The sequence below is a fragment of the Pygocentrus nattereri genome, chromosome 27, assembly GCF_015220715.1.
Source record: "Pygocentrus nattereri isolate fPygNat1 chromosome 27, fPygNat1.pri, whole genome shotgun sequence".
NCBI lineage: Eukaryota > Metazoa > Chordata > Actinopteri > Characiformes > Serrasalmidae > Pygocentrus > Pygocentrus nattereri.
The window spans coordinates 3,094,379-3,110,000 of NC_051237.1; the positions used below are offsets into that span (position 1 = coordinate 3,094,379).

A 15,622-nucleotide genomic window follows, 5' to 3' on the forward strand; every position below is an offset into this window, starting at 1 on the left:
ATATGTCCTTCTTTTGCTTTAATGATGGTATATGCTCAAACTGGCACAGACTCCAAAAGGCTGTGCAAAAGCCTCTGATGAGTAGATCAAATCCACTTGAGAACTGCCTGATCACAAGCTTCAGCAAAAGAGAGAAGACTAAACAAATCCAACCTTTTTGTACAAAGGCCTCAACAGGGTCAATGTCAGTAATTTGCTTAAAGGGGACCTATTGCACTTCTCTGATTCTTCTCTTTCCTTTAGTGTGTTATATGGCTTTTTGTACATGTAAGTGATCTGCCAAGCTACAAAAGCTTAAAGCACACACCAGAAGGAGTAACTCTCTCCCACAGAAAGCATTTTTCTCAGCTGTCTGAAACATCTAATCGGAATTTAAGCCCTTTTCCTTTGTTACAAGATGATGCAATCTAATAGCACTGTCCTTAATGCCCGCCTACCAGCAAGCATGACACACCCTCACACAATGTACAGCAACTAGTGGACCAGACTTTCAAGAGCAAGGCTCAAACTCATGCTACTGGAAAAACATTCTATACTGGAGTTTACAGCTGCTCATAAGAGAAAGGTCTGGAACCGCTCTAGTGGTTGACCAATGAGAACAGAGTGGGTGAGCTGACCAATCGGAGCACATTGGGCTCACTGGGAGGGGAGGCTTTTGTTATTACACTATCCTACCATGAGGTTGAACCAAAAAGGTCTACTATTATCAAGGGAGCTATTTGGATCAGCTAATTCCATCCATCCGTTTTCTAATCCGCTTCTCCGTCAGGGTCGCGGGGGGGTGCTGGAGCCTATCCCAGCAGTCTTCGGGCGGAAGGCAGGATACACCCTGGACAGGTCGCCAGTCCATCGCAGGGCAGACAGACAGACAAACAGACAGACACAGACAGTCACTCACACCTAGGGGTAATTTAGCATGTCCAATCAACCTGACTGCATGTCTTTGGACTGTGGGAGGAAACCGGAGAACCCGGAGGAAACCCACGCAGACACGGGGAGAACATGCAAACTCCACACAGAGAGGACCCCGGTCACCCGGTCAGGGAATCGAACCCAGGCCCTCTTTGCTGTGAGGCGACAGCGCTACTCACCACGTGGGTACCACGCTACCCACCACCGTGCCGCCTGGATCAGCTAATTATTGAAAGTAATTTGCTCCTGAATTATTATTTAGCAGACTTGTAAAAACTACAGGAATTGTAGATTGATGCGGGAATAAAATCACAGCTCCCCAGGCAAAACTAATCAAGCTCCAACAAGGTTTCAGAGTGTCTGTAATCCAGATCTGCTGTTACTTAAATTGCTCTTAGAAAAAGTATTTTTAGTCCTACTTTTTATACTCTTGACATATTTATGACCACTGTAGCTGGTCACCAGAATGCAACTTGTTCTAGGAATTACTGGATGACTCTTTTAGAACACAACAACTCCCAAAATTAATTTGGCATGGCTTCTGCATTTGAGCACTTATGTGGTTAATGTTCCCGGCCTAAAGCAGGAGTGTCAAACTCAGGTGCTGGCAGGCCAAAGCTCTGTAGAGATAACAGATTCATGTTTTCCCTCTTCTAATGTTCTGAATTCAACTCAAGAAGGACTTCATAATTAGCTACTGAGTTGAACTATACATGTTAAATGAGGGAGAATGCTAAACTCTGCAGTGCTGTGGCCCTCAAGGAACCCAGACCGCAGTCTGACACCCCTGCTGCAGAGTAATGGAGAAATGGAGAATGGTACTAACCAGGGCACACAGCTATATTGCAGAGTTTGGTCTGCACCTCGGGCCCTCCGCAGCCCTTGCCTCCATGCAGAGCGGCCACACAGCTCCTGCTCCGCGTCCGCGAGCCACGTCCACACGTGACTGAACACAGGCTCCATGGAGACCACTCCTCCCACAGCCCATGCACTGCAAACACCAACAAATCCACCAGCAGGATGAGAAGAGATGGCAGGAGGCGGGGCCAAAGACTTCCACAGGAGCCAACAGGAGCCCACAGGGGCGTGTCGTAAAGCGGAACAAGCTCCGCCAACCTAGAGGATGAAAAGTGCCAGCATAGCCCACCATACTGGAAGCTCCACGTTCTTCAGAAAGCCCCACCTCCTAGCTGAGAATGCTGAGGGAAGGTTGCGATGGAGTGGAACGGAGTAAAGGTTTAGGAGAGAGAATGCATGGACTATGAGTGTGTTCAGTTGAGATGAAACCTGCTGGAATTTCACAAGAACATGGCATGGAGAAATGTTAGAGGAGTTAATGAAATGCATCTTTACATCATGACATGGTTATCTGAATATGTTCTTATTGCATTTAAATGATGGATTCAAAGGAGCCATATCCTACATCTTGTAATTCATTTTTGTTTCTCTTGAGATCCAAATGTATGTGAAGGTTTTATGTTGCAAAAAAAAACGTTTTAACCTCCAACCCAAAAAATAAAATAAATAAATAAATAAACCAAACACAAAAAGCTGTGTTGAAGCTTGTTGAGGTGAAGACTCAAATACTTTGTAGGCTTATATGAACCAGTTTATCATAAGTGGGTGTGGGTCCACATACAGGCAATGGCATGTTTAGTTCATGTGCCAACAGGGGGCGCAAACATGCCATAGAAGAAAAAGATTTGCATGCTAATCATTTCCCCATAAGTTACTCAAGGCGGTACCTGATAGGTGTAACTGTGTTCATGGTTGTGACATCATTTTAGTGACATCACTGGTGTTCTGACGGATTGTGCTGCCTTGTCAAAACGTCCTGCCATAGCGCAAATTTATAGATAACTCCTTACATAAAACAGCGAAGGATGGTTTGATAGCTTAAATCACTGTATCAGAAAATGCTACCAACATTACAACTACATTCACTAAAGTTTGATGCCCTAAACTCCCTTGTCAGAAAGTGTTGCCAGCATTTAAAGAGTGATTAGGATATTTTTGACGAGCATAAATCATCTTATCTGGGAGTGAGCAGCAATATTAGGATTGATCTGTGTGATAGACTTGAAGTAAGCCTGAATTAACATGAAAAACATGTTTCTATGCTGCAATAATGACATGCGCAAGTTCCGTTAGACCACTAGATGGGTAGAACAAATTGTTAGAACACCGGGGTTTGTTGGCTAAAGAATCGTTGTATTATGTAATATTATTGAATACTATTAGATTTGTTTTTACTTCTAAAAAATATGCATTGTAATCGTAATTGTAATGCAAATGTAAAGTGTAAGAATATGTAAATGTCATGCACTCACAAAGACTTTCTTTCTTGCATGTCATGCTCTCTCTCTCTAATGTAGTCTATGTGTATGTCGTGTTGCCATCTTATTACAAAATAGCTTACTAAAGAAGGGCTGTTGATTCAGGGCTCTGCACTGTAGAAACTTTATGACCTTGACATTATATCAGATAAAAGCAGTAGTAGTTTAGCTGTACCATTATGGCTTTGTTGAGTTGGGTTATAAAGTCAAGGGTCCATGCAGACTGTATGAACATAGGCTCAAATAGCATCAACTTTTTATTTAAAAAAAATAAAGAAAATCATGATATGGCTCCTTTAACTCCATTTTTGAGAAGTCTATGACAAAAGGTGACACAGAGAGTGAAATCATTTTGTATCATTTGACAGCAAGCAGACATGCCCTGAGAGAAGAACATGCACTGTAAGGATTTTGATCTTGTGCTGGAGTCAGGCTCTATGCAGCTCTAACTGAAGACCTGATGTGACTTCAAGGCTGTTCTACTATTTGATCCCATCCACGCAAACAGTGGTGAAGTGCAGTGTGATGGCATGAGATGCTGCTGGAGGTGGGAGTGTGGAGGTCCTTGCCAGACCACTGTGGTGCAACAACCGTCAAAGCAACACCCAGCCAGGCAGGCAACCAGGCGGGAGATGGACACACACACACACACACACACACACCAGCCTGCACGTTTCTCCTGATCATTTGGGGCAGAGATTGGCTTTAGCTGGAGAACAGAGCAGCCGCCAGGACATTAACAATGCAACCCACGCTAGATCACACTGACTGCTCTGAGCTGAGGAGCCAGAGGGAGAGTCAGAAATGGATCTGTGAAGATAAAGTGAACATAGATCAGAAAGAGGGAGGGGAGGAGAATTATAGGGAGAGAGAGAAATAAGCAATGAAGGGACAGGGACATGGGGGGGGCAAAATAAGAAGAGAAACAGGAGGCTGGGATAGAGGGAGAGATGGGCACAGGGAGATAGATGGATAGATAGATAGATAGATAGATAGATAGATAGATAGATAGATAGATAGATAGATAGATAGATAGATAGATAGATAAGAAATGAATGGATTACACAGAGAGAGAGGGAAAAGGAAGGAATGAGGGAGAGAAGTGAGAGAGAAAGAAACAGGTAAACAGAAAAAGGGATAGACAGGTATGGAAAGCAGACACTGAATGAGATGCAGATAGATGTAGAGAGATTGTGAAGGAGGGACAGAGATTTTTTGAGAGGCAGTGGGATGTAAGAGAGATGGATGAGTTTTAGAAGAGGAATGTGGGATCATGGGAGGAGACGGAGAGAGAGAGAGAGGATGAGAGAGAGGCAAGGATCTTTTTGAGAAAAGCTTGGTTTAGAAAACAGAGAGAGACAGAAAGGGAGAGAGAGAGAGAGAGAGAGAGAGAGAGATGGCCTCCCCTGTGTTGAGCAGAGATGTAGTGTGAATTATGTATGCTGATGAATAATTGATCTCGCTCTGTAGTGCAAAGCTCAAAGGAGCCACGGCTCAAACTGCACACAGAGCACAGAAAAACTCACATGAAGCGGGCGAGTGAGGAAGGGAGACAGACAGAAACAGAAAGAGAGAAACAGACCGAGTGAGGGAGACAGACAGACAGGATTAATGGACGGATGGATGGAATGATGCATACTTGTTGCTTTGGCAACTCAAAGTTAAAGTCAGGTAACTGATTTTAGCAAACAAGTTGAGCCGGTACAGAGTTTTGAACACTAAAAGCATCAAACAGAGGCACTCTCTACAAAAAAGTGCCACCATTTAGCAAACAATATGAAGTAGTTAATGGTGATAATTCTGCTCCCACATCCACTCATAAAAGTTTTCCAATTAAAACATCTCTGACCTGGTTCACCAAAGCTCATGGCACATTTATTTCACCCATTTGTTTTCACCAAAATGGATTCATATTAATTTCAACTGTTGTGGTATTTATAATTCTGACAAACATGGCACTTAAAAAGTTATGTGGCTTTTCAGAAACTTTCAAACTATAAAACATTAGCTTTTTTATATAATTGCTACCTGTTCCAGTAAAGCTATAGTCTGAACTAACCATTATATAAATGATTTAATCTCATGTTGTGTTGCAAACCAGCTCTAATATTTCATGCTAGATGTGTCATTGAATCAGACCGGGTTCATTCCTTTTACCCTCCAATTTCCAGTATCTTTCTTGGTATTGGTATTGCTTAATATCAACACCAGGTCTGTCTTTATTTATCAAGTGTTCACCTTAAGGCCAGAGAACACTGATGGAATAAACACAAACCTTTTTTTGGTGTGCCATAACTGTGTTTGATTGCTGAATGAGAATCCCGAAGAGTCTCTCTCCATTTACTGGAGTTCATTTTACTTGTCATTTTTATTCTTTTGGAACATTGTAAAGACAATCTCAAATATTATAATGTCCATGTTTGGTCATGTTTGTCTCATTGGTGTACTCTGGCCTTTAGACAACATCCTCTACTCTAAAGAAATGCTGAGAAATGCTGCTGAGGTGGTTTATGGTGGAAAAATCAAAAGCGGATGCTTGCTTTTTGCTGGATTGATTGCCCACACTACTGGCAGTGACTCAAAGATGAATGATGTGCCCAGAGTATTCATCGTTTACGTATAGACTGCATTATAGACTGCATTATCTATCAAACCGTTGTCTGTCAAACCCCTCACTGAGATCCAGAAACAGCCTATACTGACTCTACAGGGGGGTGGGGGGGGGGGGGGTTGCTCCTACTGAAGAAAGAGAGAGTGAGCGTGAGTGAGAGAGAGGGAAAGAGAGATATGAGTTAAAGAAGACAGCACAAAGGAGTGAAAGAGATAAGAAAAGTGAGAACAAGAGAGAAAGAGAGGACCTATAGCTGGAAATAAACAATGAAAAGGGAAAGTGCTGCTAGACAACAGCAGAAGTGAGCAAAGTTAACTCATAACTCCTCTACCCTGTGTAATCAAACCAAACCACACCATTTGCACACTTGGCTTGAACACTTGACTGCATACCCAGGACTGATTCTGGGCTCATTATCACAGATTTATTTTCATACGGGAGATATTTTTTCCAATGTCTGGATCCTCTGCACAATTCCATATGTTCTTCTTGTGTGCACTTGAACAGTGATGAAGCCCCTATTCCCCTAATAAAAGCCTTCTTTTAAAATTAGATTTGAAGGACAGACTTTGTGTTTTATGAAACGATAAATTATTAAAAAAGCCTGTGTTTTTCAATAAAATATTTAGTACAATGTTAATTATTTAATGTTAATTGTTGACAAACTAATAACAGTGTTACAGTGCTCATTATTTTCCCAACTGTAATCAACGGTGGTAAATTAGTAAATATATCTGCCTGGTCAAATGACATGTTTTGTTGATTTCCAAAGTGAAAATACTTCAACTTATACATACTTATATACTCATACATGAGGAAAAAAAAACAAAAAAAACAAATGGTATCAGTTTTGTTTGCTACAACTATTGACCAATTTAGTCACAGTAATACAGATGAATGCAAATCAATGTTTACAGTTAAATACAGGCCTTAAGACTTATCAGAATACTTAACTTCAACCAAACAAAAAAAATGATGCAGACCAGCTTATTTTAGTTGAAAATTATTATCATAACAAAAAATAGCAGAAAAAAAACTATATACTGAAAACTAAATACTGAACTCTCAGAGCAAGGAGTCCTGGGAAAGTCCAGTGTGAAAATGCCCTTCCACTCCTTCCATTAAAGCAACACCATAGTATTTCTCAACCATTCAGCCCTGTCTGTAGCACGTTGACTAAGTTTCTAACACTTCAGATAGAAACCAATGGGCAGCTGATGAAGTATCCTCACATTGGCCACTATTACAAATGTGCTCTGTTTCTGTGTGTAACTCCCCCCTTAACTCTCTACTGCTGGATTTTGGTGTCACATCTGGCCTTATTTTACATTCCCGTGACTCAGTTAAGGCCATCGAAAGAAATGACAGCTTCATCACTGCCGGCCCTAATGAAGGCGGAGCTCTGCCTCTGATGAGTCACAGGTTTCAAAGGGCAAAAGCAAACAGAGAGCACCACCTTTTGGCTAAGCACTGTAATTGCCCCATTTGCCCTCAGGCCAATCTAGAACAGTTACGCAGTCACATCCCAGAAATACGGACTGAGGAAACATGGAAAAGAGATCAGGAGTCTATGTTAAAAGGTAGAAATAAATAAATAATAACTACATCAATCAATCAATCACAGACACACCCTGTGTGCAGCATGGGAAGCGGGCTAATGAAATAATTGCTAATCGTGATACGATAATTGTGCATGTTGAGATGCTGACAGCGAATCAGTGAAACATTAATTCAGGCGTCAGCATGGTGGTGAATACTGCTTTGACCCCGCTGTGCACAAACTCCCACACACGCAACCAGCAAGTTTGTGACCCTACTGAAACTTCTGATTCTTGCAAAAAGAAATCAGAAAAAAAAAAATCTCTGAAGCCATATCAATCACGGCCAAAAGTAGCTGTAGTGGTCCTAATAATAATAATAATAATAATAACAAAATGATAAAAAGCTGTGAAGAGACAGTGATGTCACTATTGACATATGACACAGCTTACTCTTATCCCACAGCAGCGTCTCTGTAGTGTTTGGAACAAGACTCTGGGGTTTAAACACAAGGACAATCCCCTTTTGATGATGTATCTTGAACATGGGCAGAACATTTGAGAGCTACAACTGTTTTAGGGTGAATTCTTGAGGGTAGGGTGTTTTTTTTTAATGGTTTCTTTTTTGTTTTTTGTTAGCTGGTGAAAACGAGTTAGACTAACGCTGGTCTGGCTGTGTTTATAAACCCACAGCTCACTGGCGAGGTTAGCAGTCTGGATTAGTCGGGATTCCCAATCCCAAATTCCCAGTGTGTGGGCACTGTTGAATGAAAATATGAAAATCGTATAAAATCATGAATTCTATCGCAGGATATATTGCTAGTCTACAGTACACTGCATTAAACTGCAAATGGCATTAAACTCTAGCGTTAGGCCAGAAATGCTCCTTTAATCTCACCTATCATCCGTGACACAACATAAGAACTCCTAAGACACATTTTTAGCATTTGTGTACAAACAATTCATATAAACATGCTCACAAATCACACACTCCAGTGCTAATGCCTTAAATCACTTCACTGTGAATTTCCACATATGAATGTTCGAAGGTCAAATCCATGAAAACAATAAGAGCCTTTGTCTTTACCGCTTTTAACTCGTTTAAATCTGCCCCCGGAGTAGCTGGTGTGCGTGCATGTCCACGCTGCTCATAGTTAAATTGATCTTTATATATCACAATAAAACGAGTATGGCTTTAAGAAGAAGAAGTCTAGTTAAAAGGTAGAAAGAGCTGCTTTCTGTGTCTCTATTAAAGGGTTAAAGAGTAGAGTATAATATTTAGATTGCCTTATGCTCTTTAACATACGATCTGCATAATCTAGGTCTCCCACTGTGTCAGGAGGTGAGAACGACTTTATCTCTCTCAAATAATTGCATGAGGTTTCATTTAACGGAAGCCCCTTAGCTCTGAATTGAATTTCTTCATTAAAAAGAGCCGGGTGACTTTCATTTAGTGCTGCTTGGCACCTGAATAGGCGAGAGCTCCGCCATAATGAGAGGCAGGCACACAAGACGTTTCTTCACACACATTGTGAAGAGATGGCACGGTTTCTTTAGATGATCATGGAGAGATTAATTCAGCTTTTGGGCTTGCCGTGGGATGAAGCTTCCTTTGTCATAAAGAAGAACTTCTGTCATTACCAGAGATATCATATAACTCATATCTGAACTGAAAAAAAATCCATCGCATTGTATTTATTACATATTTTCCAGTACTGAGCAAGACTGATGACTGATGTGTCTGCAATGTTCGTATGACATACAAATCATTTCATGAAAAAAAAAGTCATTTTTTAGTCCAGCTATATTGAAAAAAAAATCATTTTCATGTCTTCTATGGGGCAAAACACATAGAAGGCTCAGAATAATTATTAAATGAAATCTTTAAAATGTAAATAATGTCATTCAGAGTGTGAAATGCTCTGTTCTAGACAAACGTTTAGACTCACAATTGTTCACAATGGTGGTGAACCAGATGTCAGAACTGTTAAATACCTCAAGTACCTCTCAGAATGGTATTGCATGAAATGGTTAGGAATACAATGCCTAATGCAATGCATGATACTGTTTTATAATAATTCTAAGACTTGGCCTGAATAGTTGTTTGTAATTGCTATTCTTGGCTGAGAGATGGATGTAGAGCATCATAGGGCAAAAAGGTCCCCAAAGAAAACCTTTTTTTCCTGCATCATCACTATTGTACTGTTTTTAAAATGCTATTTCAAAACACAAGACACATATTGCTGCTGTCGGAAGAAAACCTTGTATCTCCATTTTGGACATTTTTCAGTTTTTGACAAAAATACTTGTCACCATTTGTATTGTCTGTAAATTTCATGATGAATGAACCAAAATTACTTGGAAAAAATTCTGGTTCCATTGACTTACATTCAAAGTCATGTAGGTTTTTCCTTCTCCTGTAAAGTTACCATTTTGGAGATACAAGGTTTTGTTCCATCAGCAGCGACATGTATGTTCACTGGTCACTTTCAATATCAAATAACATCACCATGACTTCTGGTTCTGGCACCACCTCTGTAAAGAAACCTAAATTTCCCTACAATTCATCATTTCTCATCAAACCACTCTAAAAAACTATTTACTTCTCAGCCATTACATTTTGCAGAGGTTCTGAATTCCTCTTTAAGTAGAATTCATTCAAAAAAGCTAATTTATTGTAAAATAGTTTCTGATGTCCATAATTAAGAGAAGCTACTGTGAGAGGTTGGATAATAAATAGAGGGAAAGCAACCTGAGACAGAAAGGCCACAGGCAGAGAAGCTCTTCTCCTACTGTAATAGCACTTTCCCTATTCTGAAACTCATGCTTGAACAATTTTGAATAATAATCCCTCTTCAAACTAAATAAACGTGGCCATAATTGCTTTTGCCAATTAATTAAATTCACTTTGAATGTGAGCCAAAGATAGACTGTGGGCTCTTTAAGAGTGAAGCTAAGCTAATGCTAACCTAGCCCCTGCACTCCTGAACAGTGTTGGGAAAGTTACTTTAAAAAAGTAATTAGTTATAGTTACTCACTACTTGTTCAAAAAAGTAACTGAGTTAGTAACTGAATTACCCTATTATAAAAGTAACTCGTTACCAGGGAAAGTAACTATTTGCATTACAGTCCAAAAAAAGTTAAGGATTTTTTGAAAAAGCAGTTTTCACAGTCAGTTGAAATGAGTAGATCAGAAAGGTGTTTGTACATAACTTTTGATATTTATTGCACATCAACAGACCAGTGCAGGATAAAATCCTTTAAAATCCCAAATCTTTGTAAAAAAAAAAAAAAAAAAAAGCAAAAGTAAACAGTTACACTATATAAAGTGCATTTACATCTATCAAATTACATTAAATTCTCTCAACCTGAGAGATTAATTAAATAAATCAAATACCCAGTCTGGTAGACATTCAGGAACTTCAAGTATTTTCTTAAAACTGTTAAATAATATATTGTATGTTTATAGTAACTGTAGAAAATTTAAGAAAATGCAGCAGTAGCAGTTTAACAAAATGGACGTTTTTACATGTTGGACATCAGCTCCTAGATATTCCCCCACCCTTCAAACCATTTATTATATCTAAGAAGCAGCAGCATTTCAAACTCTCTAGTCTGTCAACCTGTTTCTCTTTGGGGTGAAGACGAGCTTCCCCAGGCTAAATAGTCTTTCTACTGGGGCACTGGATGGAGTGGCTGCATTGTATTTCAGTGAAACTTTCTTTAGTAGAGGGAATCTGTTAAGCATGTCCATCCCTTGTGCTCCTGATTTTAAAAAATCCAACACTTCAGAACTCTTTTTAAGCTCTGTGTTCATTTTGGCATACTCAGCATCCAGGAATTTAGCACGTCTTTGAGCATGGTGTACAGACCCCTGCTTTTTTGGGTATTTTAGCAATAATTGCTCGGAATTAATCATCTTCCAGCGTTGGTAATGGCAACATACTTTTAACAACATACCTGCGGTTGACTTCAGCCTGTGTCATAGGTTTTTGATCTGAGGCAGAAAAATCAAGCCTTTGCTGCTTGGCGGACTTTGCTCCGAGTCCTTTGCTAGTGGACGGCTTACTATCATCTGTGGTGTCGCTGTTTCTAGCCACTAACTTTGTAGCTGCGTGGGTCGCTGTGAGATGCTTTATTAAATTAGAGCTGCTTACAGTGGATGTTGACAAAGTCTTCGCACGAGGACATAATGTATACATTACATGCACGTTTTTGCCTTTAACCTCAATGAATTTGAAATAATGTTCATATCACCACCTTGAAAATGCTAACTTTTCCTCGGCTTGCTCCTGAGTCGCCATTTCTGCCTCTTCTCCGTTTGTGTCGTGTGTCACTGGTGTGTCACTGGCTCTGATTGGCTACCATAACGCTGCCTTAGCCAATCGCTTACTGACTTGTTAAGTTAAACAGGTGTTACACCGAGAACTGTGACCTATCGAGATCGATGACTTCTTCTATCAGCTGGTTAAGGTTAGGGCCAGAGCCACGGTTTGGGTGAAGGTTCATTAAAAAGATGGTCCTGGAACATCAGCAACACGGTGAAATCAGATCGACCCCGTGTAAATATACAGCAGTGCCCCCTGGAGTCACAGATCTCGATAGGTCACAGTTCTCGGTCTAACACCTGTTACTCCGCACTAGCCTGGGCAGGGGTCCGCTCGGATTACTGTTAGTATATCAACATATAGTAACGCACTGCTTTTAATGACCAGTAACGTCAACGGCGTTGTAACGACAGGAAAAGTAATTAATTATTTTATCCCGTTACTGACAAAATGACGTTGTTACCTAACTCCGTTATTTTTAACGACGTGATTCGCAACACTGCTCGTGAATCACCTCAGCCTTCTGATCTTAGCCGTCATTTCTATGCAACAACATGGTGGATGCCACTGAATTATAAATAGGCTACACAGAAGGTCAGTGTGTTAGTCACTTGCACACTTGTTCATCCATACTGAAAGAAAAAAAAAAGAGTGCGAGTGGCGTGGCTGTAGCCTTGCTGTTTAATAATGGACGTCAGTGTGGTGGTGCATCTAGCGCAGAATTGCATTGTCCATTTTAATCACACTGGCTGCCAATACTTTACGCTGCACTCATTGTTCTGTGGGTTTCCCCTTTTTCTGCTTTCTAAGAAAAAAGGGTCTAAATGATTAATATCACTACAGATAAACAAACAACAAAAAAATGGGATTTGGTATACCACAGTTCTTTCGCTGGATGTGGTCTTTAGAGAAAAGTCTTCAGTGCAAGGCATAGTCATATTTTATTCATAAATTTTAAATATATATGATCTAATTCTACAGTCAGATTTTTCATTGTATTGACAACATATTACCCCAGTACTTTATATCTGAAATTAAATGGTGACTCAGGTTAAAGCGCAAGATTTTAGCACAATGTTATATTCATAATGGATGAACTATAGGACAAACAGCCCTTAATGGCTGTGAGTTAAATGGATTTCTCATTAGCGTTGTGCTATATCCTACCTCATTAGTGTTGTGCTATATAAGAGGGAAATAGTTTACCAAACAAAAACTCATGAATCTATAAATGACATCGGACACTTTCTCATCATCTGCCTGTGTCAGTACATATATATAACTGGGTAAAAAAAAAATATATATATATATATATATATATATATATTTTTTTTTTTTTTTTACCCAATTTTCTTAGAGCCAGTTTAACCGATTAGCCAGACCTCCCACTGTCACATGGTGCTACCAAGCTCAGATGGTGAAGGCTAGTGCGTCATTCCTCCTTTGAACTGCAATGTAATGTAACTGGACAGCTCAACACGCTTGCAGGAGAACACTAACTGACAATTCTGTAAAATGACTGAGGACAATTATGACTCCCAGTGGCATCACTGCAGAGCGCAAACCACTCAGAGCAGGTGTTGGCAACCCAAATGTTAAGAAGAGCCATTTTGTCCTTTCAATAAGAAACAAACCATTAATGTCCATTTTACGATCTTGGCTGTAAATATGTCTCAGTATATGCTAATGCACTAGTACAGACTCACTTTGCTCTTTTTTAAGCTTTAGCTCACTGTAGCTGCTTTTCTCACAGCTCTGGCAGGAAACTTTTCTGTAAAAGTTGAATAGTTTCTTGTAAAATGTCTTAAGATTCGACTTTTTATGAGGCTACAGTTAGCTTCTCATTCACGATCAGCAGAGCTTTACTTTACTGCAAAGGAGGATTATTTTATTTGTACAAATCTTACTCTGCTGTAGAGCCACAACAGGGCATTAAAATAGCTACATGCAGTTCCAGGGCTGCATGTTGCCGACCCCTGGCCAAGAGTAACTGACAGCTATGTTAAGTAGCAGGCAGCAAAGGAGTGTAGAGTGTTTTTGTTTTTAACTGTGCTGTCAACACTTCTCTGTCTGTTGCTTAGTAACAAGAAACTCACAGTGCATTCAGGTATACATTCAGCTGATGTAGTGATCTGTGGTGTTTGCTATAAAACACACGTGCATTTTGGGGGACTGTAGTGCCCTCAAAATCACTCCAGAATCATTAAGGGGGCAAATGGCCGATGTACATAATGCTGCATTTCAGGAAACAAAGCAGTCATATTTTCCATGTATCGCCAGCTGATTTACTCATGCTCCACCCACAAATGGGTACCCTTAGCAACTGTCATGACAAGCTTAACAGAACATTATAAAAGTTCCATTCAACATAATGAGGAACTGTAGCATGACCACAGTTTTGGCCAACACATTTAAATTACATGGTTTATTTCAAACGCTACTTTTATTTGTGTATGCTTGTGAAAGGTGCAAGTAGAGGCAAGTCAGACCCTGTTAAAATCTTTACTGGAATTAAACTGTTTTTGGAGCCAATCTTACAGGAATTCTAGTGGACAGGTATTCTACAGGCACTGCTACACAATATACAGAGAACTGCTTTCAGTATTTCCCAGTGGCATCACTAGGATCTCATGGATCTCTAAATCTCTAAATCTAAGGATCTCTAAAACTTACTTTCATTTATTTTTAAAAAATGTCAATGTAATTTACAGGTTTATTCATTATTATGTCTCAAACAAGTTGATAATCTCAAGTCATGTCACTCCACCTAACATCTAATATATTTGGCTTACTATTAAACACTGGAATTAATACAAATAAACACAAGTACAGTAAAATGAATGTGTTGTTTGGCAGTGGTCATTTATTATGTAGATTAGATGAGTACACTTAGAAGAACACAGGTTAGATTCCCGCAGAGCCAGATTTAATCTAATAAAGGATTGATTAGATAAAATGGGAATTGAATGGTAACTGCAAATACGGGACTTCCTCCAGGAGAGATCTGGAATGTGGTTTAGCTAACACACAGCAAATCACAACGGATTTGAATGGAATTTTGTAAAACAACATTAATGGGAGGAGCATGGATAGATCAATTTCCACATATATTCATAACTTCATAACTTTTATAAAAGTGATAAAGTAAGCCATTCAGGCTCATGCACTGTCAGTCTTTGTTGCACGAGTGTAATGAGTTCAGTTCTGCTCTGAAGACCCCCTAAATCCATGCATAATCTGTCTGTATTGAAAGTGTTTTCAGCTTGTATTTTCAATATCAAGATCATCTGCTTTTGCCCTGAAACCACATGCTACACCCCTGATCCACCGACTGGAGTAGAGAAAAAAAAACAAAAAATACATCAAACGCTAACCACGGCAGCCGATATATCATCAAAGCGGAGGCTGTGGATATCAATACTGCTGCGGAATATCAAATGAGACAGATAAATTGAGTTAGCTCATTTGCATAAATATGGAATTAGCATATGGAACGACCTGCACTGGCGATGATCATCCTAAAACAAATGGTAATCCATAAATGCCTCACAAGCAGGAAAATTTGCATCATCTATTCAGTGTTTAAAGGCACTGAAGACTCAAACTGGCCCCGGGGTCATATACATCAAACTTTACGAGAATGAGTGCTGATCCAGGCTGAGACTTGATTACCATATCCTCTACAATATGATTATGGGGCTGAAAATGCTGACCCTAATTTAGCCTTATGACTTTTCCAAATAGAGACTGTCCAGTTAGTTTATACATAATCCACACAAACAAAGTGAACAATGACATTTGTGCTGTTTTAGCTCTGAATGGGATCTGAAATGCTTCGATAGCTTTGAGGTTAAAGTGCAGGATGTCCATAATTTCTATGTAGGATAAATCACAGGA

General features: G+C 39.7%; 1 protein-coding gene across 6 annotated transcripts in view; it reads right to left on the bottom strand.

Annotated features, from left to right (window-relative positions):
• Nucleotides 1-15,622, bottom strand: part of adgrb2 (adhesion G protein-coupled receptor B2) — a 437,226-nt gene that overhangs the window by 203,575 nt on the left and 218,029 nt on the right. For all 6 annotated transcript variants that reach the window (XM_037535324.1, XM_037535323.1, XM_037535321.1 and 3 more), the window contains exon 5: nt 1,739-1,903. In XM_037535324.1, coding sequence (XP_037391221.1) covers nt 1,739-1,903 — 165 coding nt within the window. The remainder of the gene's footprint in view (nt 1-1,738; nt 1,904-15,622) is intronic.